The sequence below is a fragment of the Vulpes vulpes genome, chromosome 12 (assembly GCF_048418805.1).
Source record: "Vulpes vulpes isolate BD-2025 chromosome 12, VulVul3, whole genome shotgun sequence".
In the NCBI taxonomy this organism is placed as follows: domain Eukaryota; kingdom Metazoa; phylum Chordata; class Mammalia; order Carnivora; family Canidae; genus Vulpes; species Vulpes vulpes.
This window is the reverse complement of record NC_132791.1, coordinates 158,023,088-158,048,087: the sequence shown is the minus strand read 5'-3', so window position 1 is coordinate 158,048,087 and position 25,000 is coordinate 158,023,088. Positions and strand designations below refer to the sequence as shown.

The window sequence follows — 25,000 nt, the reverse complement described above, 5'->3', positions numbered from 1 at the left end:
ACATGTAGGCAGGCTGCTTCACACATCTCTGCCACATTTGCTACCAAAGGAAGCATGTTAGAAACAAATAATCCGAGAGAACTTGACTTCATTTCAGGAAGAGGCAAAACAGACTGGATCTGCTACTTAAGACTCATGTGAAAGAAAGGTATTTATTATTATTATTATTACTCATTTTTAGAGAGAGCGAGCTCACAAGTGGGAGGGGCAGAGGGAGAAGGAGAGAGAATCCCAAGCTGACTCCATGCTGAGTGTAGAGCCCAACACAGGGCTCAATCTCACAACCCTAAGATGACGACCTGAGCTCAAACCAAGAGTCGGACACTTAACTGCACCACCCAGGTGCCCCAAGAAAGGTATTTTTAAAAGAGATGTTTATGAGAATGACGTCCGGCTATACAGTGGTTAAGATCATTGTTGCCTGGCCTTTGACCAGGACACTTCATGATCGTCTGTGCTGCTTTAAAACTCTTGGGCCTTCCCTGTTACAGTGAGGGATTTTTAGTTCTCGGGATGGAGCCCAAACATACGCCAAGCAAAAGGAATATAAACACTGGAGAGAAAACTCTGCCTTCATGTTGGTGCTTTTGTAATTTTTAATAAACTACGAATGTTTTCTGTAAATCTGTAGATTACTTAGCTGGGAGTGTGGCCCCAAAGGCCATTTCAAGCAAAGTATAAAAGTGGACCCTGACAGTTACCCCTGTGTTCTTCTCCCTCATCTACCATTAATTGTCAAGGGCATTGAGGTGCAGATGCCATAGCCAAACATGTGGGGCTGGCTGCGGATTGCTGTGGGTGGTGGGTCACCTGTGGTGCACTGCGCCCAGGAGTCTAGGAGGCAGATCCGAGGTTCTCCTGGGAAGTCCTGTGTGCCTCCTTTCTCAGAAGCTGCAGAGCCTGTGCTGGGGAGAAGACCCTAAGTATTTCTGTTGAGCTGTGCTCTGGTCTCTGCATTGCAGGGCCATGTGCTGCTCACATCCTTGGGCCAAGAAGGAAGGCTGTACTCTGGCTCACCTAGAGGCAGTGTCTCAGGCTTCTCTCCCTGAAATTCTTCTTTGTGTTGACCACAAGCCCTCTTATCCTGGAGAAACCTGTGACCTTAACTCTGAGTTTTTCTAGCTTGGTATGAATTCTCCATGTGTTGTTAAGCTTATCTTGAGACCTCATCTGTCTTTGAAGATTCTTATTCAGCTAGCACCATTCATTTTTAAACTCTTGTACTCAACGAGAGAAACGAAAAATAACACACTTGTTCATACTCCCATATTTATTAGAAATTAGGCTTTCTGATGTTGGAGCTGACTGATCTTTCTGTTTCTAGGAGTGGGCAGCACTTCACATTTTAAAGAGACTGGAAAAAGGATTTGGAGTAGAAGGGTTGATGTGTAGGTCTTAGCAGTTCTGAATGAAGGAGCAGAGTCCAGCTGCTCAGAATTCAGAATTTCCTTTGTGGGCTGACTTTGTACAGATGCATGGTCTCTCCACGAAGCATCCAGTCCAGAAGACAGCCACACATGTGTGCCTTTGCTGCATTGTGGGGAAGGTGTGGTGGTTGGGGGGACATGGCTGTTCCTACTGTCACCAGCAGTATTTACCTCCTGAGACCCTATGTAGGAAGGTCAACTTTAGATCTCCCCTTTTGATTGTACCTTGCAAGGCTCTGGGAGAAACTCCTTTTTTGGTTTATTGACTTCACTTGGGTGGAATATCTGTCTTCTAGGAAAGGTGCTGTGCTTGGTGCTTAGCTCACCTAACTACAGCCCTGGGCCAGTAAAGAAGGGTCATCTGCTCCAGGAAGGCGTGTCACGGTGTACACTGGCAAGACTCTGGGAACAGAGGCACAAGTCTTTCATGTATGAGGGGAGCAGAGGTAGGAGGTGGTGGAGGAGGATCAGCTGTGTATTGGGGGTCACATGTCTGGTGTTGGAGGTGTCCTGAGAACACAGGAGGGGAACACTTGACTAGCTGGGGGCACATATCCAGCTGCTGGGAGGCCTGGCGTTTTGGTTGCTTCCGAGTTGGTATAAGATACAAGCAGATATGTGCAAAAAGCCAAGTCTGTAAGCTAGAATACCGGGGCTTTTGTGGAAGTGATAGTTATAACCTGAAATGGAAAGCTAGAAAAGTATTTTAGGGTGTAAACTGCAGATAAAGCACATTCACTAAATGTTCTACTTTTTAAGGGAGAGAGTGACCTGGCAGGAGGAAACTAGTTGCACCTGGTTGGCAGAGCCTGGCGGTGAGGCTGAGTGATGGGGGGTGCGGTGGGGGGAAGCACTCCTGGGGCTGAGTCAGGAACTAGGATGCTGAAGGGACCCTGAGGTTATTAAGCTTTAGTAAGTTTTGGCCAGTGGTCCTATTCGTGTAAAAGCACATTATTTCTTAAAATATTTGGCTCTTTGTAGGTGGTTTTCCGTCTGCGGGCACGGTGGGCCTCCTGCCTCAGATTCTTGACAGTGGCCAAGCACGGGTCTGTGGTCCCTGCAGGACCTGCCCCTGGGAGGTCTGGGGGCCAGGGATGCTAGTTGGGATGGAAACCGTGTTAAACTAACCCTAAACCAGTTAGTGAAGCTAGGCTGGGCTGGTTACCAGTTCCCTGTGAGGATTATCTACCAGTAGTACAGGGAATCCAAGTTCACCTGACTCTCCAGACAAACAGAAATGTCTGATGAGGGGAACCGTTTGTTTTATACAGAAGAGCAGTGTTGGGGGGAATCTGTGGAGCAAGCAAAGTACACTGTGGGCGCTAGTGTATTTTACAGGGTTGTGCAGCCACGTCTATGGTAGATTTTAAGACATTTTACAATTTTATTTAAAAATTTTTAAAAATTTTTTTCTATTTTTTTTTATTTTTTTTTTTAAGATTTTTTATTTAGTAGAGACAGAGAGAGAGAGAGAGAGGCAGAGAGGCAGAGACTCAGGCAGAGGGAGAAGCAGGCTCCATGCAGGGAGCCCGATGCGGGACTCGATCCCCAGTCTCCAGGATCAGGCCCTGGGCTGAAGGCGGCGCTAAACCACTGAGCCACCCGGGCTTCCCCTAATTTTTTTCTTTTTTTTTTTTTTAATTTTTATTTACTTATGATAGTCATACAGAGAGAGAGAGAGAGAGGCAGAGACCTAGGCAGAGGGAGAAGCAGGCTCCATGCACCAGGAGCTCGATGTGGGATTCGATCCCGGATCGATCACGCCCTGGGCCAAAGGCAGGCGCCAAACCACTGCGCCACCCAAGGATCCCTCCTAATTTTTTTCTAAAGATTTTATTTACTTGAGAGAGAGAGGCAGAGACACAGGCAGAGGGAGAAGCAGACTCCCTGTGGGGACCCCGATGGGGGACTTGGTCCTAGGACCCTGGGATCACAGCCTGAGCCAAAGGGAGATGCACAACCACTAAACCACCCAGGTGTCCCTGTCCACTTTTTTTTTTTTTTTTAAATTCAGTTAATTAACATAGTGTATCATTAGTTTCAGAGGTAGATGTCAGTGATTCATCAGTGTATAAGACACCCAGTGCTCATCCCACCATATGCCCTCCTTAATGCCTGTCACCCAGTTACCCCATCTCCCCCACCCAGATTTTAGGACATTGTCATCCATCCCCCCATGATCCCCTGTCCCCTGGCAACCCCTGGTCTACCTTCTGTCTCAGGGTTTACCTCTCCCAAACATTTCTGTACATGGAGTCCTGCAACATGTGGTCTTCTGGAGCGGGATTCTCCCATCATGTTTGCAGGGCTCACCCATGTTTTGGCTTTCGCGAGGATCAAACCGGTTTGGTTTTGTTTTTTAAGATTTTTTTATTTATTCATTGGAGAGGGAGCAGCAGGGAGAGGGAGAAGCAGACTCCCTGCTGAGCTGGGAGCCTGATGCAGGGCTTGATCCCAGGACCTGAAGATCATGACCTGAGCTGAAGGCAGACTCCTAACCATCTGAGCCACCCAGGCGCCCCCACACTGTCTATTTTTAAATATAATTTTTTTCTCTTAACGTTAACTTTTTTCTTCCTTTGTCTTGAAGTTGTTTTGAATACAAAGCAGCCTTAAACTTAGTGTTTTGCCCTGTGGGCTTTAGCGAAGCTCCCAGGGTAGAGTGGTGGAGGCTTCCAGTTTTTGTCCTGTACCTATGGAGCTGTGTGCTGGGCTGGAGCTGCCCCAGGCTCTCCATCACTTAGTGAACGAAGTCTGCAGCTGAACCATCAGCTTGTCTGAGGACCCTCACTGGAACGACAATATAGTTCCTTCTACCTGTCAGAGTGGCTGGGGTGGGGCCTCATGCCCAGATCATGGGGCTCTGTGGGGTGTCTCTGGGGTGAGGGCTACAGTGTCTACAGGAGGCACAATGGGGTCTTAGAAGTTCAAGTTAGATGCCCACTTCAAACCTCTCAGGAGATGACCACTTTGTGAACTACAAAGTCACTTAAAATCACTTGTCTAAAAAGCAGGTAAATGTGCACTTCTAATCGTCAGTGACTTTTTTTAAATATATATTTTTTAATTTTTATTTATTCATGAGAGAGACAGAGTCAGAGACAGGGAAAAGCAGGCTCCCTGCAGGGAGTCCAATGCGGGACCCCATCCCGGGACTCTAAGATCAGGAGCCGAAGGCAGAAGCTCAACCGCCTAGCCACCCACGCGTCCCCGGTGACATTTTTTTTTAAAATTTTTTTATTTATTTATGATAGAGGCAGAGACATAGGCAGAGGGAGAAGCAAGCTCCATGCACCGGGAGCCCGACGTGGGATTCGATCCCGGGTCTCCAGGATCGCGCCCTGGGCCAAAGGCAGGCGCTAAACTGCTACGCCACCCAGGGATCCCAACATTTTTTAATACGGGTGACCAGTTGCTCCCTAAACTGATTGGAAACACAGGTAGAATTAACATTTCCTGGGTCCTTTGTCCACATAATTAGGAGACACTTGGTGTGAGCCTGTATCCAGCAGACGTGTCTGATTTCTCTCCACCTATTGTCCTAACCTTAGCAGTTGGGCTTTCTTTAAACCACACACTCATTTTCATCCTCTCACACTTTAGGCCTTGGGTTAATGTTTGTGTGCAAGTGACCCTGAGTGACATGGATCACTGATGCACAGATTTTCTTGATGATCCAGTCCAGTGCTGTAAATGCTTTGTCTCTTCCTCTTGATTTCCTTAACATTTTTTTTTTCTGTAGCTTAACTTTATTCCGACAATACAGTATATGACATACACAAACTGTTAGTGGACCTTTGGTCTCAGTGAGGTTTTGGAGTCAGTCATACTTGGATTTTTCGCCTGCGGGGGGTGCCCCTCACCTCGATGTTTTCCAGCTATAGACCAATCTCTGTGCATTTTCTTGTGTTGCAGTAAAAGCTGAAAATAAAAATAATTTCTACAATTGTAGGTCCCCACAGCTTGCTGACCTCTGTCCTGGATCCAGGCCAGTGGACAAAGAAGCTCAAGGGGAGCCTGTCCTCCCTGAGGCCAGTTCTGCAGTGGGGCTACTAGCCTTTTTCTTTTGTTGGGGCCCCTGGGGGGAGGCTTTTGTTTCAAGCTCAGCATGCCTTCGCCTTCTGTGCCTGGCCGCTGGGTCCCCACAGCTCTGCTCATGCCTGTGCTTTTTGACCTGCCTCTGTGGGTTCAGGTTCTGCTGTTAGCCACATCCTGGCCTGCTTACCTTGCCTGTGGTCCCTGGCTGCCCATCTGGCTCACCACGCTGGGGCGCTCTTCACTTCTGCTGTATTAGACCTTATCTAATTTCATGTCAGTTGGCAGCTGTGTTTTTAGAAGCTTTTGAAAGTAGTATCTGTTTAACAAATGAGCATATCCCTAAGCCAAACACTGATTTCTAGAGAAACCGATCTAGTGTTGCTGATATTTAAGCTTTCAGGTTTTAGAAAAGCACTTGTGCCTAAAATATAAATCATGGCCTTAAGATACTACAGAGGAGGCAGAAGAACCGCCACTGTGTCTCATCTGGGGAGATGCCAGATGTTGAAAAGAGACGATTGGTTGGGGTAGCTGCCAGGGGGGACTAGTGCATCTAGGTGTAACAGAGCCACACTGACCTCGCCCACTGCTTCCAGAACTTGCCCAGGGCCAGGAACACACCTGGTCTTCCCAGCCCACGGTAGGTGAGATACTGACACCAGGTATGTTGAAAGTGGGCTACATGACGTGAATCACGCTGGTGGTTTCATTTTGCGTAATAACCTCAAGGGTAGTGGGAAGAGGGTGTTGTAGACGGGCCAGGACTCCTGGCTGCTGAGCCTCATATTGGGGAAACAGTTGGCTTGGGCTCCAGTGGTTCAGGAGCTACCTGAAATTCCTCCAGTAGTTCCTGGGTTCTTGTGTGTGCAACCTGCGTGCTTTGCAAAAACTACTTTGATTTCCAAAATGAATTTATTTCTTAATATATGTAAAGAAGTCCTAGCTTGAAAGCTTTTTATGTAGTGGTTCTCAAGGCGTGGTTCCAGGATTTCCAGGATTCCAGCTGTCCCCATAGCCCTTTCAGAAGATCCCAGGCTTAAAGCCATTTGCTGTTTGCTGTTCTCAGTCTCCCCAAAGTGTGCCAAGGGCTCTGTCAGGCTCCCGCCCACCGCGTACCAGTCCTCCCTGTGATGCCTGATGGGCTGTGTTTGTATTGCTGTGAAGACCTGCAACGGCCCCAGATTGGCCCCAAGCCTGTGAACTCCCTGAAGCACCAGGCTCAGACTCCAGGTGTTGTTTTCCTCTCAGGACAGGAAGGAAGGGGGACAGTCAGAGCTACTCAAGTGCGGTTGGCCACTGTGACACCTGTGGAGCACGAGACCCTGGGGGCTGTAATGAGGCCGCTGTGCGTCACTCCAGCCTACAGCTTGCTAGCTTAAGAGCAGCTGTAAGAAACCTTGCTTCCAAAGTGCTTTTTAGTGCTTTTCCCTGAAAATGTGGGCTGAGTGGTGTCTCCTGTAGCCCTGTGGGTTAGGGGTGGTCTGAATTCCTTTACTTGGGCCTTCCTCTTTGTCCTCTGCATGGTAGCACTTGGCCTGCTTCTCAGGGAGTCACATGTGCAGTCTCCTTTGGCCTCTCTGCCCTGAATGGAAACTCGGAGTTGGTGCCAGCCTATGCACGTTGCCAGCACTGGATGGTGGGAATCCAGGTGAGCTGCCATGAGCTCTGATGGAGGTGGGCTTGATGGACATGTGGGAATGTGTCCTCTTCCCAGGGCCGGGGAGCCTGCCCAGGATGGACATGCAGGGGGCAAGGAGTAGGTTGAGTAGGAGGGCTCCAGGGAGATACCAAGCTGAGCAGGAGGTATGGATCTGGGGTTCCAGGGGTCCCCACAGTCCCACCAACCTTGGGGGTGGAGTGCCCATAGAGTCCCGAGTAGAGACACTGGTCTAGCTGTGTCTCCCTTGGTACTGACTATGGGAGTATGGAGCATAGGTGCCACATCGGCATCACCCTGCCCCAACTGTGTCACCAGCAGATGCTTCCGGCCATGTGTCCAAGTGTGGCTCCCAGTGGGTGTGTAACCCATAAAACAAGGGGCTTCATCAGAGTGCCTGTGAGGACACATGTCCTGTAGAGTTGACAGAACTGTCAGCACCTTCAGGGAGGGCCTGGTTCCTGCCCCACTCGGCGCATGGGGCATCACCGTTTCCCCCAAGAGGAAGATTTCCAGGTCTTTATGAGAAAGAGCCCCCCCCCCCCCCCCCGGCCACATTTCATGCATGCAGTTCTGGACACATCCCAGTTAGTGGGAGACGGTCAGCAGGATTTCCTGCAGACAGGGAAACTCTGAGCCTCACCGTGTTGGCTGCAGGTCCCCGCCCGCCCCCCCCCCCTCCCCGTTTGTGTCCTTAGCGGCCTGTGAATCGGCCTGTGGATCCGGCTACTCCTGCTGGTCCCCATGAGCAGTCATGCTGGGGGCAGGTGGGTTGGTTTCCAGTGACCATTGGCTCCTTGTTTGGGCCAATTCTTCCCTCTGAGGCAGACAGGTTTGTTGCACAAAATGCATCATTTGGACAGTGTGGAAGCTGCACAAGGGGCAGGGGAGGATGTTGGCAGAGTCAGGCAGGGCCGGTTTCAGCTCAAGGACCAACCTAGGCTTTGTCTCGTTACTGTGTCCTGTTCCTGCTTTTGGCTTACCTTTTTTTCTTTAAGATTCTTCAATTTTGTGATGACAACTATTTTTCTTTAAATCACTAAGTAACTAGAATTTCTGAGGAAGAGGAGTTTTATTTTTTTCTTCCTACTCAGTTGCAGTAATATCAGGCGTTGGGGGAGTTGCAAGCCATTCTCTGAGAGCAGAGCTCTGCGTGTTGCCACGCATTCTGTCCACGCGGATGGCAGGCACTTTCCAGAGAGCAGCAGTGCGGTTGGTGTGTGTCCATCCTGCTGTGCTCAGTCTTCCTCTCCACGTGATGCTTGGGATTTAGTCCAGTTTTGAATCATTTATGTAGAAAAGACATGTTGAAAAAAAGAAAAAGGCAAGACATGTTGCAGATGAATTCATAACTTTAAATCTTAAAATTTCAGAAAGTAAGTTTCACTAAAATTCATATTCAGTCTCAGCTTTTTGTTTTGAGGTTAAATTTTTTCTTAAATTTTATTTGAGAGAGAGCACAAGCAGGGAGGGAGTGACAGAGGGAGAAGCAGACTCCCCACTGAGCAGGGAGCTGGATGCAGGACCCTGGGACCACAACCTGAGCTGAAGGCAGATGCTTCACCAGCTGAGCCACCCAGGCGCCTGAGGTTGAAAGTTTTATAAAATTGAACAGATGGGGGTAGGTGTGTGTCCTAAACCAAGATTAAGGAGGAGGGTGGGGCGCCTGGGTGGCTCAGTAAGTAGAGCATGTGACTCTAGATCTTGGGGTGGAGACTTAGAACCCCATGTTGAGTGTAGAGTCTACTTTTTTTTTTTTTTTTTTTTAAGATTTTATTCATGAGAGAGACACGGGCAGAGGGAGAAACAGCTCCATGCTGGGAGCCCAATATGGGACTTGATCCCTGTACCCTGGGATCACGCCCTGAGCTGAAGACAGATGCCCAACCGCTGAGCAACCCAGGCTTTCCTAGAGTCTACTTTAAAAACACATGAGGGCAGCCCAGGTGGCTCAGCAGTTTGGCGCCGCCTTCAGCCTAAGGCGTGATCCTGGAGACCTGGGATCAAGTCCCACATCGGGCTCCCTGCACGGAGCCTGCTTCTTCCTCTGCCTGTGTCTCTGCCTCTCTCTCTCTGTGTCTCTCATGAATAAATAAAATCTTTTTTAAAAAAGTTTAAAAACACACATGAAGGGGCAGTGAATGCAGTTTTTTATCTAATTTTGGTGGACAGTGCATTATGATGGACCCTTGTCATCTGTTCAGATCAAGCCGACTTAACACCGACTTAACAGTGGCCGCCGGAGGGAGACCCTTGGTGTTGCTAAGGCAAGAAGAGCCCCAGGCCAGGTCCTGAAATTTGACCTCACTGCCCTCGCTGGCATGAAGGATCCAAAGAATTGTCCTGCCAAACGCTGTTCAAAAGGGCGTGTTTCCTTTGAAGAAATGGGATGGCCTAATCTGCTCTGCAGTCCACTGATGCTTCATGCAGATGAATTTGAGGTGAGCAGAAGCTCCTGTGCTGCGTGTGATGCATTCTGTCCACACAGGGCAAGCACGCACTTTCCAGAAGCATCTGTTCCAAGCAGCACAACTTGCAAAGTATCAGGTTAGGCACTTGAGGCAGCATTTTTCTGCATCCTGAGTGCTGATCAATCCGACAAGTTGAGAGCGACCCCACACCTCAGAACCGAAAACGTCCCCAGTGAGGCTAGGGGCCGACTGCTGCCCACACCTACCGCTTGTGGAGGAGAGGCTATCGGTGCCCTGTAGTGCAGTGGCCCAAGTGTGCAGAGCGAGAGCAGACACTTGTCGGCTGCCACTTGAGGGGATGTTCCAACTTGGCATGCCCTGGGGGCATGCACAATATGATTACAAATGCAAATGTCTCCTTTCCCACACATTAGCCTGGTGAAAGTGACTGGGCTTCTACTGTGGTTCTGTGCACTGTGGGTGCCTCTGCTGCTGTTTCCATTGTTTGCCCCTGCTGCCCACAGCCTTGCCTCCCAGGGCTGTGTCGCCATTTAGAGCGTTCGCACTGTGGGGTTGCAGGTTGGTGCCCGCGGGGAGCCTCTGCTCCCCACACTGGGAACATGCAAACCTCAAGGCTTGCTTTCCTAATGTTATTTTTTCATATAAGTAACACTTGTGCCTAAAAATGGTGCTGTTGACATATCCTGGCAGGCTCTCAGGGGCTGTGTTCTCTAGGAGGTGCCGAGTGTGCAACACGGCGGTTCCCTGTTGCCACTTCTACTACTTCTGCCTCTGCAGGATCCAGTGTGTTCTTGGGTGTTCCGTCTGGGGGCGTGGGCTGTTTAACATCAAATTAACCTGAAAGGTTCCCGTGGAGGCAGGAGTGCGCCTGTCCTGACCTCTGGTGTCCAGTGCCTGTGGTACTTGGGTTTGTGTTATAATGAGGCCTTAAACTAAACCCTGGAGGTTATGTTAAAACAGATTATCAGTGATACTGGAGACCCCCTGCAGTGTCTGGCCCTGAGTTGTGTGGGCCCGGGCACCCCCTGAGTGGGCTCAGAGCAGACCATCTTGGGCATACTGTGTGGCCCAGGGGTCAGGGAGGGCACCCGCTCATGTGTTCACCGAATGCTAGACCTCGCTGGGCCACAGGCTGGCTCCATTCACTCCTCCATTGGCCCTGATTTGAAGTGAAGGCAGAAGTGTTCCTGCTACATAATCCTGAGATGGGGTGGGGAGACTCCCCTGAGATGGGGAGGGGAGCAGCCTGCAAGGTTCCAGCTGCATGGAGGGGGCTCCCTGGACATCTCCCCCACTTAATGTGTGGCGCACAATCCAGAGGGAAGCCCCAGGGGTAGGAAGGCCAGCAGAAAAGAGAAAGAAGGGCTCCTGACTGGGGGCTGTCCTTCATGGTAGATTTGGGATTGGGAGATTGCGCTGGGCTTCCCAGGAGCATGGCCGTGCTGATCCTCATGTGCTCTGTCCTCGAGCCTCGGGGGTGGGGGTGGGGGGGCTTTCAGAAGCTCCAGTCCCCTCCTGGTGTGCAGCTGGCTATTGTCCATCTCAGGACCATGGGCCTGCGCTCAGCGGGGTGGCGGCCTCTTCAAAATCACCCACTCCCATTGCTGTGTCTCGACTGGCTCCCAGGGCCCACCCTGCAGGATGGGTGACACTCAGGCATTCCTGAGCTAGGCAGCAGGGAAGTGTGGGCAGCATTTGGTCTAACTGGGGCCTGACAAGCCGCCAGGAGCATGTTAACCCCTATGGAGGGTGTGAGGGGAGCCCCGTGCGCCTCTGTCCGGCTCTGCTGGCCCATGGTGAAGCTTCAACTTCCCCTGGCTGCTAAGAGGGAATACGCGGGGCCCATTGGGTGGTGGTGCCCTGTGCTCCTGCCCCTATCGGCAAGAACTGTGAGGCCACTTTGCCCTGAAGCCCCTTTTCAACTGGGTGCCCCTCACCCTCTGAGGTGGTTTCCACTCAGAGACCCTGCTCTGTCCTCGCTGTCCCAACCCTGTCTTACCTGGCTTTGTTTTATGTTTGGTTTGTGACATTTGTGGGGAAATGAGGCTTGAGCTGTGCTCACCCGTCCTTGGCAAGTGCCTCTGTCCAGCCAGGACTGGCAGAGCCAAGGGGAGCAGATCCTGCCTCAACGTGGCTCCACAGTAAATCCATGACCTTGGAGAGTGAGCATCAGGTCCCTCGTTCGGATTTTTGCCAGCACCTTTCCTTGCTCTGGGAACGGCTCTTCTGCTCATCTCACTTGTTTGCCTTTAGATTGACCCTCTGCCTCCCCTCCACCTCTGTGGAAACCTCGGGTTTGAGCCAGGGTTCTGCAGGTGGGCACCACAGGCATGGGCCTTGCTCCCTCTGTCCCTTCCAACACCCTCCCAGAACAGCAAGCCAAGCATCCTCTGCATGGAAACGGGCTTCCACATGCTTCCTTTGGGGTGAGGGCCTGTCTCTGGAGGACCCAACATTCATGTCCATTAGATGGGCTGCTGAAGTCCGTGTTTTGGGGGAATCACTGTAGAGATAAACATCTGGCTAAACCTCTCTCTCTTGTACCAAGAACACTGTGGTTGAAGCGGAACCTGATGTTGAAACAGTTGCCCTGAATCAGAACTAGACTAACATGCCTCAGCTCTCAGGACAGGAGCAAGTGTGCAGGACAGATGCCAAGTCCAGAAGGACAGCCTTTCCAGGCGCCTCCAGCCTGGCCTCCTGGGGTACGCTGACCCTGGACATGGGGCCTGCGACCAGGTTGCCCCCCCACCCCCAGACCCTCAGGTCCCTGTCCATCTCTGCTCCACGGGACTTGTGTTTCAGCTTTGCAGAGAAGACAGATCTATTGTGGCTGCTTGTGTCTTTTCTCATCTCCCGCTTCTCTTTCCAGGGACAGTGTCTTCCCTCCTGCATCTGGTGAGCTTGCCCTTAGGTTTCGTTTGGCCTACACACAAATGTTGACATAATAGCTTTTAAAGATCACGTGCTCTGTGCTGGCACGGTCTGGAGGGTCTATGTGATGGTTAAGACCGTGGAGTGGTCAATGTGATCCTTCCTTGGGCCCTCCCACCCTTGAGGTACACCCCCGCATCTGTGCTGGCCTTGCAGCTGGGGGGGTGGGAGTGCAGACGGACACACCTGCTGCCTTCACCTGTTGCAGGTGAGAACAGTAAAGACAGATGTCTTCTGAAGGCCTGGGCTAGGAGTGAGCGAAACAGGAGTGAGCTGGGAGTGCATGGTGGCCTCTTGGCCTCAGACCATGTGACTCAGCGGGGCAAGGTGGTGGGACTTCACTCGGCATCTCTGGCTTCATCCCCATTTCCTCTGCCTTCCAGAAGTATCTCGGGGTTCACTTGCAGGTTGGAGCTTTGTGAAGAGGTCCCCTGATTAATCCTGGGGCACTTTGGGCCAGGGTGCTATGGAGAGTGGGTGCCCACATGCCACATTCTATGCGTTCAGCCACCTAGGAGTCCGGTTGCCCAGCCAGTCAAGGGAGCTCATTTCTCAGGAGGTGAGACTCGCCTGCTGCTCTGCCATCGCTGGAGGCACCGTCCTGCCTCTGGGAGTTGGCTGGCAGCCATCCAGGATGATGTGATACAGCGTCTCACTGCCCTCTCTACCCATGCAGAGGTGGGCCTCCCTCCAGAAGTGGGACCCTCTGTGACCAGCTGTGCTTCAGCCTTGCTCTGTTCCTTCACATCCTGTCCTGTCCTGGTGAGGTTTCCAGTAGGGCTCCAGTTCCCTGTGACTTGGAGCTACAGGTGGGTTTGTGTCCAGGGCTCCTTGCTGCGCACTTCCTGCTTGGCCCAGCCCGTGCTTTGCGTCTCTGATGTTTGCCAGGAAATAGTCCAGAAGGGCCATTGTTACCACATCCCTCATACGCTGATAAAGGTTAGGGTTTGATCCCTGAACTAAGCACTTTTTCCTTAATGACATGAATCCTAATTTCATTTGTTTTTCTTTACATCAATAATTGAGGCTTAAGTAGAGGAGGAACGGTTGTGCGAGGCCTTGGAGTGCCTGGTGGCTGGCCATCCCTCCTCAAGGGTGATTCCTGGGAGCTACAGTGGGTCCCAGAGCTGTGTTCTGCTGGATGGCAGGTCTGTCTCTGAGGACATGATAGAGGTCCAGAGTCTTCATCTGCCTGGCCAGTGTGCGGGGAGCAGGATCACAGGCTGTTCTGAATGCTTGAGCTGCCTCTGCCCATCCTGCTCTGACACACTGGCCTCCCCTAAGCCATTCTTTACCCTGGACTTCAATGCTAAGCATTTGAAGGACCATGTGCTACCTGACCATGGAGCAGTCACTGGGGGGGAGCAGGGAGGTGCAGGCAGTGGCCACCAGGACAAGCACATGGGAGATGATCAGGAGCCAGAGCCCTCTCAGCTAATAGTCAAGTGTCTTTTCAACTTAACACTCTTAGACCATTTGAATATATTCTAGAAGCCCTTTTCACTGTCCAAAAAGGTAGGGAAATGTATTTTCAGTAATAGCTTAAGTAAATTGTTACAATTTAAAATCTAGGAAAGCCATTAAACGTTTTGCTCAGAAGTCCTCAGTCAGCTAGTCTGTGTCTCTTTTTTTTTTTTTTTAATATTTTAAATTTATTTATGATAGTCACACAGAGAGAGAGAGAGAGAGGCAGAGACACAGGCAGAGGGAGAAGCAGGCTCCATGCACCAGGAGTCCGACGTGGGATTCAATCCCGGGTCTCCAGGATCGCGCCCTGGGCCAAAGGCAGGCGCCAAACCGCTGCGCCACCCAGGGATCCCTAGTCTGTGTCTCTTGAATAGGATTAAGGAGATGCTGATCCCCAGCTGTCTAGAAGGACCTTTAGAGACCATGGGCTATGCGTGCATGTTGAGGACCCTTGGCCCAGTTCCTTGGGGGTGATGAACCCTGTCCCTAGGGCCCGGAGTATAGACAGGGCCACTGGGGATGGGTAGGGTGTGGCTGCACATCTGCTCTGGGGCTTGTGCATCCCCTCAGCTGTGGGGGACTCTGGGCTGGGGGCACCCTCACTCTCTGTTCCCAGCTGACCTGGGGTTCTCCCCCTGTGCCCACTTCTTTCTCTGAAGTTCCCTATTTCGGTGGTCTCCAGATCTTATTGGTACCACTGTAACTGAGCCCTTGGGGGACTGACTCTGTCTCTGCTGAAGGGCTTGTGTTCAGTGGGAATGGTCACCAAGTTGCTGCAAGAGGAGTCAGAGCAGCAGGTTACAGAAAGATAAGCAAAGGTTGCAGACACCAGGTCTGCTTTCTGGAGAACATTGGTCAGAGGGCTGCAGCCGGCCTGGCAGGCTGAGGGGAGCAAGTACATGCTGCTCAGGGCCAGTCTGCAGGGCCTAGAGTGAGCACCTCCCCCACTGGCTTGTCTTTTGCAGGACCCTGGGGATAGGCACGGCCTGCTCCCCAGAATTGCCTCAACCCCTCCACTGCTTTGATGCACTGCTGGAGAGGGGCCTGGCAGCTCTGCTGGCGCTCACACTGAGGCACTGGGCTGGGATTGATAAAAGTCTTTATAAAGTTCCTTGACTCTAGCACTTAGCTATACGCAGAATGGCATCTTACATATGTTGGACAGAAATAAGAGGATCAAGCCTCGGCCAGAAAGGTTCCAGAACTGCAGAGACCTGTTCGATCTGATCCTCACCTGTGAAGAGAGAGTGTACGATCAGGTGGTAGAAGGTAAGGCCCCAGACTGAGTGTGCCCTGTGCCTGGGCTCTCATCTCTGCCCATCACGGTCACCGTGGCTGCCCTGACGTGTCCGTTGGTTCCTGTGGGCTGAGAAGATGGGTATGGCCGTAGTGAGGTGGCTGGGACTCTCCTGCCTCCGTGGCCTCTGGCTGGCCACATGCATCGGAGCAGAGCACCAGTGTGTGGGCTGACCCTGTGGTGCAGGTTTTAAGGTCTTTGGGGCACAGGAAGAGTATGTGTGAAGTGGAGGAACCAAGGGACTGGTTCTTTGTGAGTGAAATGCTCTGGGATGCTTTCCCCCAGGACAGCCTGGCTGTTCGTGAGAGGAGGTCGAGAATCACCATGTTTCCTTGAGTCATACGGTGTTCAGTGTGAGTCTCCTTCTCAGGAAGGAAGTCCTCAGCCTGGTTTATCACCCCAAGGCCAGAGGCAGCTGGAGCCGGTGGCCCCTTGCCCTCCTGTGACCTGGTTCTGAGGCCTCTGACAGTTGTGTCATCTTGTTCCTGTCAGATCTGAATTCCAGAGAGCAGGAGACCTGCCAGCCGGTGCACGTGATCAATGTGGACATTCAGGACAACCACGAGGAGGCCACCCTGGGGGCATTCCTCATCTGTGAGCTGTGCCAGTGTGTGAGTATCCACCTGCTCCCGGGCCCAGGACCCTCTCCTCCTGACACCACAGTTTTACCAGGAGAGGGGCTATCATGCGATTCCTTTTGTGCTCACGTTTGACTTACTTTCAAATACTAAAACCCAAGTAGATGCAGAGGTGCCCACAGGTTTGCGTATCGACCAAACGGCTTTGGCTTAACTTGCCCCCTATGCTTTCTATTTGCTTGATGGTCATGCAGTGCCCTGCTCAGTCTGGCCGTGTGTGCCCACAAGAGCTTCTGCCAAAACCCTAGTCATATCTGGCAGAGCCCAGGGGCCCCAGAGGTGGTGTCCAAGCTCCGTGGATGCTGTAATGTGCTCCTCTTCACCCTCAGGACCGATCAGTCCTTGGACTTCCCCCGGTGGCCCTGGGTATCCTCCCTTGTGTAGAAAATCATGGGAGCTTTGCAGCTGCTGTGCAGCTGTGCTCAGAGCAAAAACATTTCCTCTTAGATATGACAAAAGGACCTAGGGACCTACCCAGGAAGAGACCCATATGTCCTATACTGTTTTCCTCCTGGGAGATTTGCATTAGGTCAGCTGACTTTGAGTGACAGAAAAATGAGGGAGACAGATGGCTTACCAAGAAGTCCAGAGACAGGTGGGCCTGGACTCATTTGCCATGTGAGGGGCCCAGGTCCTGCTTTCATGTTGTTGCGCCCAGAACAGCTTCTGTTCCCAAGATGCCTCATGGCCCAGCGTGGCTGCTGAAGCTCTAGCAGTTGTGCCTTTGTTCTGGCCACCACGCAAGAGAAAGGGCTGAAGAGGGACACATGTCCCAGAAGTTGTACACGTGACTTCCATTTGGGTCACCCTGATGAGAAACAAGTTACAGAGGGGTTGCTCTTCACATCAGAGAGGCACTGCTTACAGGCCAGGCCTGGGGCCAATGACCAGCCTCAGCCGCTGTCCAGCCCACACCAGCCCTGAATCATCCTTGGGCTGTCCACCGGCAGCACCTGCTCCTTTAGGGCAGTGGTTCGCCACCAGGGGATGTCTGGCCATATCTGCACACACGTATGGGTCTCACAACCTGGAGGGATGGTAGTGACAGCTACTGGGTAGAGGCCACTGAAGGGCATGGGCCAGCCTTCTCGCTCAGTGCCTTTGCAGAGTGTGGGCAGGAGGTCTGTGAAGTTCCAAAGTTCACGTCCTGGGGCAGCCGCTCTGTGCCTCGGGGTGCAACTATCCTGAACCCTCCATCCTCAGGCCCCGGTCTGGGGTGGGTGGGAAGGAGCCTCCAGGGCCCAGGATGGCCCCAGGACAGGTGGGAAGCAGCTCAGCGGTGATAGACCAAACCCCCAGCCCCGGCTGTGCCCATGGGGGCGCCCCTACCTGTGCACCTGCTCTAGGTGGCCTGTGTGCTCCCTCCAGATTCAGCACACGGAGGACATGGAGAACGAGATCGACGAGCTGCTTCAGGAGTTCGAGGAGAAGAGTGGCAGAGCCTTCCTGCACACGGTCTGCTTCTACTGAGCCGCCTGGCCTGGCGCGCTGCCCCCTCCTGAAGCGCCTTGTTGAGCTTCCTTTTGTTAATATTTTTTCCCTTCTGATATTTGTTTTTACCTTTAGGTATTCTGCCGGCTGACGGTAGCAGTACCCAATAAATTGTACATATGAAACGCAAAGCTACACATAAATGCCAGATTAAAAACAATCAAGTTTTTCTGTCCGCTTTGACTTGAGTGGGATGTTGATTATAAAGTTTTTTTTTTCTTTAACCAGAACAGTAAACAACGGTTTCTAGTACCTTTCCCCCATGCATTTGTGGCTTCATTGTGGCTCCTTCGTTCCACCCTCAAACTTGCTGTAATGTAAAATAATATGAATAAAGCAATGGGCTTGGTCTTACTAGGAAAGAACTTAACAGTGGTCCGATAAGTTGATGTTGCCATTTGTCTTTGCTCTGGCCTGGGCCCTCTGGAGGGACCCCTGGGCCTGACACTGCCACTCACACCATTTCTGAAGTCGGGAGGTGGGACACTGAGCCTGTGGGGGCCCTGACTTCCTAGCAGTACCCTGAGGTCCTGCTGCCCACGGGGACTGCAGGAAGCATGGAGCCCTTCTGTGGCAGCTTCTGGGGCCGGTATCAGATGTCCCCTCACTTCCCCATGACCCCTCCTGACTTCCAGAGGTTTTGGAAAACCTCAGGTCTCCATGGGGAAGTGTCGGGGACTCCTGAGCTCGTGTGCCATCCTGGGGCTGTGGACTCCTCCCCAGGCTCCCGGGTTCAGGGGGCAGCCTGAGGAGAGCAGTGGACACTGGCCTGGACTTTCAGGCTGCCCAGTCCCGAAGGGAGGATGCCAGCACTGTGGGGCATTCTTTGGTCTTTGCTGGGCCATTGACTATGGCTTTGGAGTGAGCTCCCTGGCAGCTCCCCAGCGGCCCTGCAGGCCCTCTGCTAAAGGCAGGTGCTTGCGACCCCGAAACCCTGGAGGGGAGGGTCCGGGGAGGAGCCCCAGGGTTCTCTCCAGGACTGCTCGTTCTGGTCGGGACGTGGCCTGGGGCCAGGGTCGCCTGGCGGGAGACGACGGCCCGGCCTGGCCAAATGGGGACGAGATCCCGCCCCGCGGCCCCCGGGGAGGGGTCCGGCCGGCGGCGCGGGGCGGGGCGGGCGGCGCGGCCCCTCCCGGGAGGCGGGCGCGGAGGGCGGGTAGGCGGTGGAGGCCGGAGCGGCGCGGAGCGCGCGGAGGGAGGAGGCCGAGGGCGGAGCGGAGCGCGCGGGCGCGGCGAGCGCGGCGGCCGGGCGGCCGAGCGACCCCGGGAGCGGCCGCGTCCCCTGCCCGCCCCGCCCCGCGCCTCCCTCCCCGGCGGGTGCGCGGCGGGCTGACCTCTGCGGAGGCGGCGGGGGCCCAGCATCGGGCCGGGGCCGGGGGGGCGCCGGGGCCGGGGGGCGGCGCTCCGGCCCGGCCCGGCCCCGCCCGATGTCCATGAGCGCGAACACCATGATCTTCATGATTCTGGGGGCGTCGATCGTGATGGTGAGCGGAGGGGCTTCCCGTGCGCCCGCGCCCGCCTCCCGCGCCCGCGCGCCGCCTCCCCCACCTCCCGCGCCTTGTTTACCGGCCCGCGCGGCCTGCGCTCCCCATCCCGGGCTGCGCTCCCCATCCCGGGCTGGCCCGCGCTCCCCATCCCGGCCTGCGCTCCCGGTCCTGGGCTGTGCTCCCCACCTCCGGGCAGCGCCGCGCTCCCCATCCTGGCCTGGGCTTCCCATCCCGACTGCCCCCAGCTCCCCGATTCTGGGGCTGCCCCGGGGACCCCTCTCCCTGGCCTGCGCTCCCCTAGCCTCAGCGCGCGGCCCCCACCCCACCACCCTACGCCCCAGGGCCCCAGCCAGGCCCGCTCCTCGGCGCTGACCGGTCATGGGCTCTTCCAGGCCATCGCGTGCTTGATGGACATGAACGCATTGCTGGACCGATTCCACAACTACATCCTCCCGCATCTGCGGGGCGAGGACCGCGTCTGCCACTGCAACTGTGGCCGGTGAGTCCGCGCCCGGTGGGGCACACGCGTGATCACACATGTGCGGTGGTGGCAGGGCCCAGGGGGCACTGGCAAGCCCCAAGCAGGCCTGGCTGCAGGACTGCGCTAGGCCCGCGGGGGAAGGACTGCCCAGCCTCTGCTGGGCACCTGGGGATTGGCCAATCCGGTTCCAGGAGGGGGAGCATGCCTGAGTAGTTAGGACCCCCTCCCAAAATGCCTGTAGTGCAAGGGCCTTTGCCAGGGTGAGGGGCAGGATGGGCCCCAGGCCTCCTGGTCCAGGGCCTGGAGGCCAGGAAAGCAACAGCCCAGCCCTGTGTGTCAGGAGAGATCCTGGGCAGGGCTGTGCCCACAGAGTACACCATCCTCCCCAGGCCCTGCACTAATGTTCATGAACTTTCCTGCAAGCCAGGTACAGGGAAGTGCAGAAGGTCAAGGTGGGCAGGGCCTACCTCGAGGGGCGTCTGGTCCAACCCTCTGGTTGCACGGAGGAGGAACTGAGGCAAAGCTGGGTGTGGCTTGCTCAAGGTCATTCAGAGAGCCGGGGGAGGAGCCCAGGCCCCCTACATGCACTGTGTGCACATGTAGCAACGGAGTCTTCCTGGCCATGCATGTTTGTACGTCCATGTACAAAATAAACATCTTCTCATGAGACGCGCATATGTGTACTGTCTGTGCATATACATGTACGTACACATAGCACACGTACACACTCACATGCACACCATCCCCCCAGGAAGCCCTCACACTGGGACCAAATAGAGAGCAGAAAGATGCTTGAGTGGATAGGGACTTGCCCAAGGTCACACAGCTAGCAAGGAACTTGGGGCATGAGCCCAGAAGCTGTGTTCCTCACCCCTGGCCTGTATTTCTGCTCCAGGGACATGTATGCACACAGTGGGTGGGGTGTGTATGTGTGTGTGCAAGACAGAAAGGACAGTTACATGCCTCACTAAGCATGCTACATGCCTGTGGGTGCAGAGCAAATAGGTGGAAGCAGAACACAGAGACATTAGGGAAGGTGGAGAGGGGAATTTAAACAACCCTCATGTGTGCTGCCCAGGAACCACCAAGAGTTTGCTGGGTGGGTGGCCACTCTTTTCCAGAGATCCCCATATTCTTTCCTGGTGCACATAGCCCCAAACTAAGGAAAGGCATGAGATCAGCACCATTGCCTCCAACACAGCCATGACTATGGGCAGGTTAAACCAAGGTGTTCCTGAGACCCTCCCAGAGGCTGGCAGTGTGCACACACCAGGCCCAGACTTTCAGTCCTGTAAACATGACGAATGCACATTTTACATGTGTGGGCTATTGTGTAATGACCCGCGTGTATGTGCCTGTGACCTCACACTGGGGACCCATCTGGGCAGACAGGGTGTGTTTGCAGAGTGTATTTGCCCAGGATGCGTGTATGCGTCATATGCAGCATCCAGAGTATGTGTGGACTCAGGTAAAATGAGTGCCCACAGAGTGCAAGCTGAGGCTAGGTTAGCGTGTCTGTGGATGCAGAAATCATGGAGAGCCACCCCTGTTGCAGATGTGGAGTTTCTGGGTGTGTGTGTCCACATGTATGCTGTGTCCACATCACTTCATACAGGATATGTGAACTCAGTGTATAACGTATTCTTATATCTTGACGACATATATGTGTATGCACAGTACATGTATATCATAAATACAACATACAGCGAAGACTGTGCTCCATGTGGGCACAGCGAGTGTGTCTGCAGAGAACAGTTTTGCACATGAAGTATGTGTGTAAACCATGTACACAAGTTGCCACAATGGACTTTATCCATGTGTGCACATGCCATATGGAGCGAGCCTACACATGTGTATGCCTTTGACATGCCTGTATGGAGAATTTTACATGGAGGACACATGTGTAAATGAATGCTCTGAAGTGCATGTGCCAGCAGGCAGTGTCTGCGTGCACACAAACCCACGCAGATGCCACAGCCTCTACAGAGGGTAGCTGTGTGCCAGACTGTGCATGTGCGTCCACATGTGATGCGCACTGTGCTCATGCCTGGGCAAGTGTGCACATGCACACATGTGGAACTCGTGGGCCTGAGTCCATGGTATACACGCCATGTCTTGTGCATGTGGCCAGCGTGTATACACAACACACATTGGACCTCAGGCAGGCACAGGTAGCATGCGTGGCCCAGGCAAGACTCAAGTATGTACACATCATGAAAATATGTGTGCAAGTGAGACCTGAGCCCCTGCCCCCAGGGGCCTGACTTGGAGAAGGAGGAGGGGCAGGGGCCGGGAGGAACAGCAGATGCCAGGCCAGTGATGGGGGCACAGGTGGTGATCTCTGACCCTCTGGAGGTCCTGAACCACCAGGGGTGGTTGGGGCCCTGGCCTCACCTGGCTCACAGGGCCCCAGGCGCATTTCTGGCTTCTTGGCAGCTTGATCTTCAAGTTCCCTGCCTCCCCAGCTGTGTGTCAGGGGCAGGGAGCAGCAGGCCTGCGGAAGGCCCTGTCAGGGGTCCTGGGCCCAGAAGGCTGGGTAGGGCAGGAGGTGACAGTGGAGGCTCTGTGTTAGTAGCACCTGTGTGGCCTGCCTGCCCTGATCGCCCAGGTGATTGGGGCCTTGCACGGTTCGGGAATGGTGTCCACTCCTAGGGGACCGGCAGCTGCTGCACATTCTGGGAGGGGACTAATACTTCTCCATCACTTTTTGGTGGCTACTGACAGACTGTGCTTAGACAAACATGGCTGCCAGGTATCGGGCCATCCTTGCTGACTGCACCGCAGGGCTCGTGGCCTCTGCTCTGTGGGGCTGTGGCCATGGCCCCACTGCTGGGACTGGTCCCACTCTGGACATGCTGAGCAGAATGGCCTCCAGGAGTTCCCAGAAGGAGCAGGAGGGGTGTGAGGAAAGGCCTGCCTGCTGCCGACCCCGCGGGGCTCCTACCGGGAGGAAGACACTGCATGGACCCGCTGGTGCAGGGACACCTGGAGGAGGGAACCGCAGGGGACTTGGGGGAGTAGTGGGCTTTCCATTTTTGAGACAGTCCCTGTGGGGGCGTGTGGAACATGGCCAGTTGTGAGGCTGGGGTGGGAGATAGGGACTGTCTCAGCTGAACACCAGGCGGAGTTGCCGGCATCTAACTGAGGCAAAGATGGGAGAAGAGGTTCGGGGAGGGAGGAGCTATTTTTAGGTATGAATTTGAGGTGTCTGTAGATCCCACGTGGAGATGCCACACAGGCAGTGAGAGCTCAGAGCAGACGGGGTGGGGGGCAGGCAGGAGAGGTGGAGAAACCAGCAAAGGGGCTCAGGGAGGAGAGGGGACCATGAGAGGTGGGCCTCTGAGAAGGAGGCCTCCAGAACCGTCCCCATGCTGCCAGGCAGGAGGAAGGGTTGCAGCCAGCGGGGATGACAAGACCCAAGGGTGGAACCCAGAGGTCCCTCTCCTGGGCTCTCCTGTGGGCCAAACAGGAGGTCAAGGTGGGGACGGGCCAAATCTGTTGTCCTGGGTGCTGATCTCCTGAGTGGGGCCACCCCACCCAGGATCTCTAGGCCCAGGAGAACTTCTTGGAGGAGGAGGGAATCTTGACAGGCCTGATGCTGGATGGAGCCTTGTGCGGAGAATTCAGAGTTCCTTAGAGGCAAACAGTTCTGCAGTTCAGAGGGTTCGTGGCCTGAGCCTGGACAGTGGAGGGAAGGGAGGGTGAGAAACATCGCATGGCCTTGGTGGGAGATGGAACTGGCAAGAGTCCAGGGAACCCTGCCTGGGCAGCTGGAACATCCCAGGAGTGGCAGAGCAGGCCACAGACATGTGGCTCCATGGAGACAGGGCAGGAGAACCCCCCTGGGAGAAGGGGTGAGAGATGTACTCCAGGCAGAGCCCCCTGGGCCTCCCCACAGAGAACTGAGGAAGGGGAGATGCCTGCAAAGGATGAAGGAGCAGAAGGAAGACCAGAGGCCCAAGGCAGGGCTGATCTGCGGGGCCTTGGGCAGAAAGGACAAGGATGAAAGGGCCAGTGAGAAGGGAGGACAGAGGGGCAGAGCTGGGGGCCAGCAAATGGGCGGTGACCCAGCAGGGTCGCCTCTGAGCCCCTGCAGCAGAGGAGGGAGGAGGGAGATACATGGGCAAGCGCCCCTCCCCCGCCCCGCCCCCCGGGCGCTACGCTCCGACCACTGGCCTCACACACATGCCCACCCCGCGGACAGCCTCTTGCCTGGTGAGCCGGTCCTGCCTGGGCGAGTCCGCCGGCCCCTTCCTGACCTCAGCTCGGCCCGAGGGCTGCTTTAGGACCAGCAGGGCGGGCGAAGGGGGCCGCTTCCTGCCGGGGTCGCCGCCCGCCCCGCGGGACAGGTGCCAGCCCGCCCTGCCGCCCCCAGGCACCACATCCACTACGTGATCCCTTACGACGGGGACCAGTCGGTGGTGGACGCCTCCGAGAACTACTTCGTGACCGACAACGTCACCAAGCAGGAGATCGACCTCATGCTGGGGCTGCTGCTGGGCTTCTGCATCAGCTGGTTCCTGGTGTGGATGGACGGCGTCCTGCACTGCGCCGTGCGCGCCTGGAGGGCTGGCCGGCGCTACGGTGAGTGAGGGCGGCCGGGCACGGGCCGCGCCCCGGGGTCACCCCGGCCCTGCCCCGCCCCCGGCTAACGGGTCCAGGCCCCGCCTCCCACAAGACCCTGCCGCTGCCCCCCCACCGGCCCCGCCCCGCCCCCACCAGAACACGCCCCCAAGGACAGCCACGCCCCCTTAGAAACGCCGCGCCCTGACCGCGCCCCCTCCGCAGATGGCTCGTGGACCTGGCTGCCCAAGCTGTGCAGCCTGCGGGAGCTGGGCCGGCGGCCGCACAGGCCCTTCGAGGAGGCGGCCGGCAACATGGTGCACGTGAAGCAGAAACTCTACCACAACGGCCACCCGAGCCCGCGGCATCTCTGAGCCGCGCGCAGGACTCGCGGGGCCTTCGGCCAACGCGCCCACGCACACGGGACTGGACGGCCGCCCCGGGCCAGGGCGCCCGCAGCTGCCGGGCGTGTCCAGCGGAAGGTGCTGTCTCCTCTTCTTTTTATAAAGGGGGTCGGGGCGGGGAAGGCCGCCGGTCTGGGGGCAGGACCCTGGCCTCCCGGGCTGGACGGGGCGCGGGGACCGGGGCGTGGGGCACGGGCACCTGTGCGGGCCGCCAGGACCACCTGCTCGTCCCCACGCGCTGCAGTCTCGCCTGTGCCGGGCCCGCGTCTGTTACTTAAACCCGGCTGTTTCCTGTGTGCCTGGCGGCCTCTTGGGGTCAGTCCTGGCAGAGGGAAGCAAGGCCAGGAGAGGGTCTTGGTAGGGAAGGGGGCGGCCCCCGGCCGCGCCCACGTCTGCACACGGGAGCATGTGCATGGGGCGTGTGCGTCCGGGGGCCTCAATGGGGGTGGAGGGCGGGAGGCAGGGGTCTGGTGGAGGCCCCAGCCTAGCAGCAATAAGGCCCCCGTGCCCCACTGTGGCAAGTGTGGCCACCCTGCCCAGGGCATCCCCGGTCGGGCGCCTCACTGTGACCCCCACCCCTGCTGGTCAGTAAATTCTCCAGAAAGCTCCAGCCTCTGCCTCTTCTTTCATCTCTGAACCTGTGACCCCTTCAACCCCTGCCCCCCGAATCAGCCATGAGATACA

At 55.2% G+C, this 25,000-nt stretch overlaps 2 protein-coding genes and 1 long non-coding RNA gene across 3 annotated transcripts in view; all 3 read left to right on the top strand.

Annotated features, from left to right (window-relative positions):
• Positions 1-17,751, top strand: part of SSU72 (SSU72 homolog, RNA polymerase II CTD phosphatase) — a 29,569-nt gene extending 11,818 nt beyond the window's left edge. Inside the window, exons 3-5 of the mRNA XM_026007119.2 lie at positions 15,085-15,224; positions 15,745-15,863; positions 17,259-17,751. Coding sequence (XP_025862904.1) covers positions 15,085-15,224; positions 15,745-15,863; positions 17,259-17,360 — 361 coding nt within the window. The 3' untranslated portion in view covers positions 17,361-17,751. The remainder of the gene's footprint in view (positions 1-15,084; positions 15,225-15,744; positions 15,864-17,258) is intronic.
• On the top strand, positions 36-13,297 carry LOC112926161 (uncharacterized). Its single transcript, XR_011996010.1, has 5 exons — positions 36-148; positions 5,380-6,852; positions 6,993-7,113; positions 9,327-9,563; positions 13,165-13,297. It is a non-coding gene; the product is annotated as an uncharacterized lncRNA (long non-coding RNA).
• An 846-nt stretch (positions 17,752-18,597) lies between the features above and the next one.
• TMEM240 (transmembrane protein 240) lies at positions 18,598-24,926 on the top strand. The gene is made up of 4 exons (XM_072730949.1): positions 18,598-18,865; positions 19,261-19,367; positions 23,725-23,933; positions 24,138-24,926. Exons 1-4 carry the CDS (start codon positions 18,809-18,811, stop codon positions 24,284-24,286), a joined length of 522 nt encoding a protein of 173 aa, XP_072587050.1. The 5' UTR covers positions 18,598-18,808; the 3' UTR covers positions 24,287-24,926.
• Positions 24,927-25,000: the final 74 nt, after the last annotated feature.

Excerpts from the sequence above, each read along its gene's own strand:
- TMEM240 (XM_072730949.1), top strand. The coding sequence starts at position 18,809 with ATGTCCATGAGCGCGAACACCATGATCTTCATGATTCTGGGGGCGTCG. Across the intron at positions 18,866-19,260 it reads TGGGGGCGTCGATCGTGATG|GCCATCGCGTGCTTGATGGA; the intron begins GTGAGCGGAGGG and ends GGGCTCTTCCAG. Across the intron at positions 19,368-23,724 it reads TGCCACTGCAACTGTGGCCG|GCACCACATCCACTACGTGA; the intron begins GTGAGTCCGCGC and ends TGCCGCCCCCAG.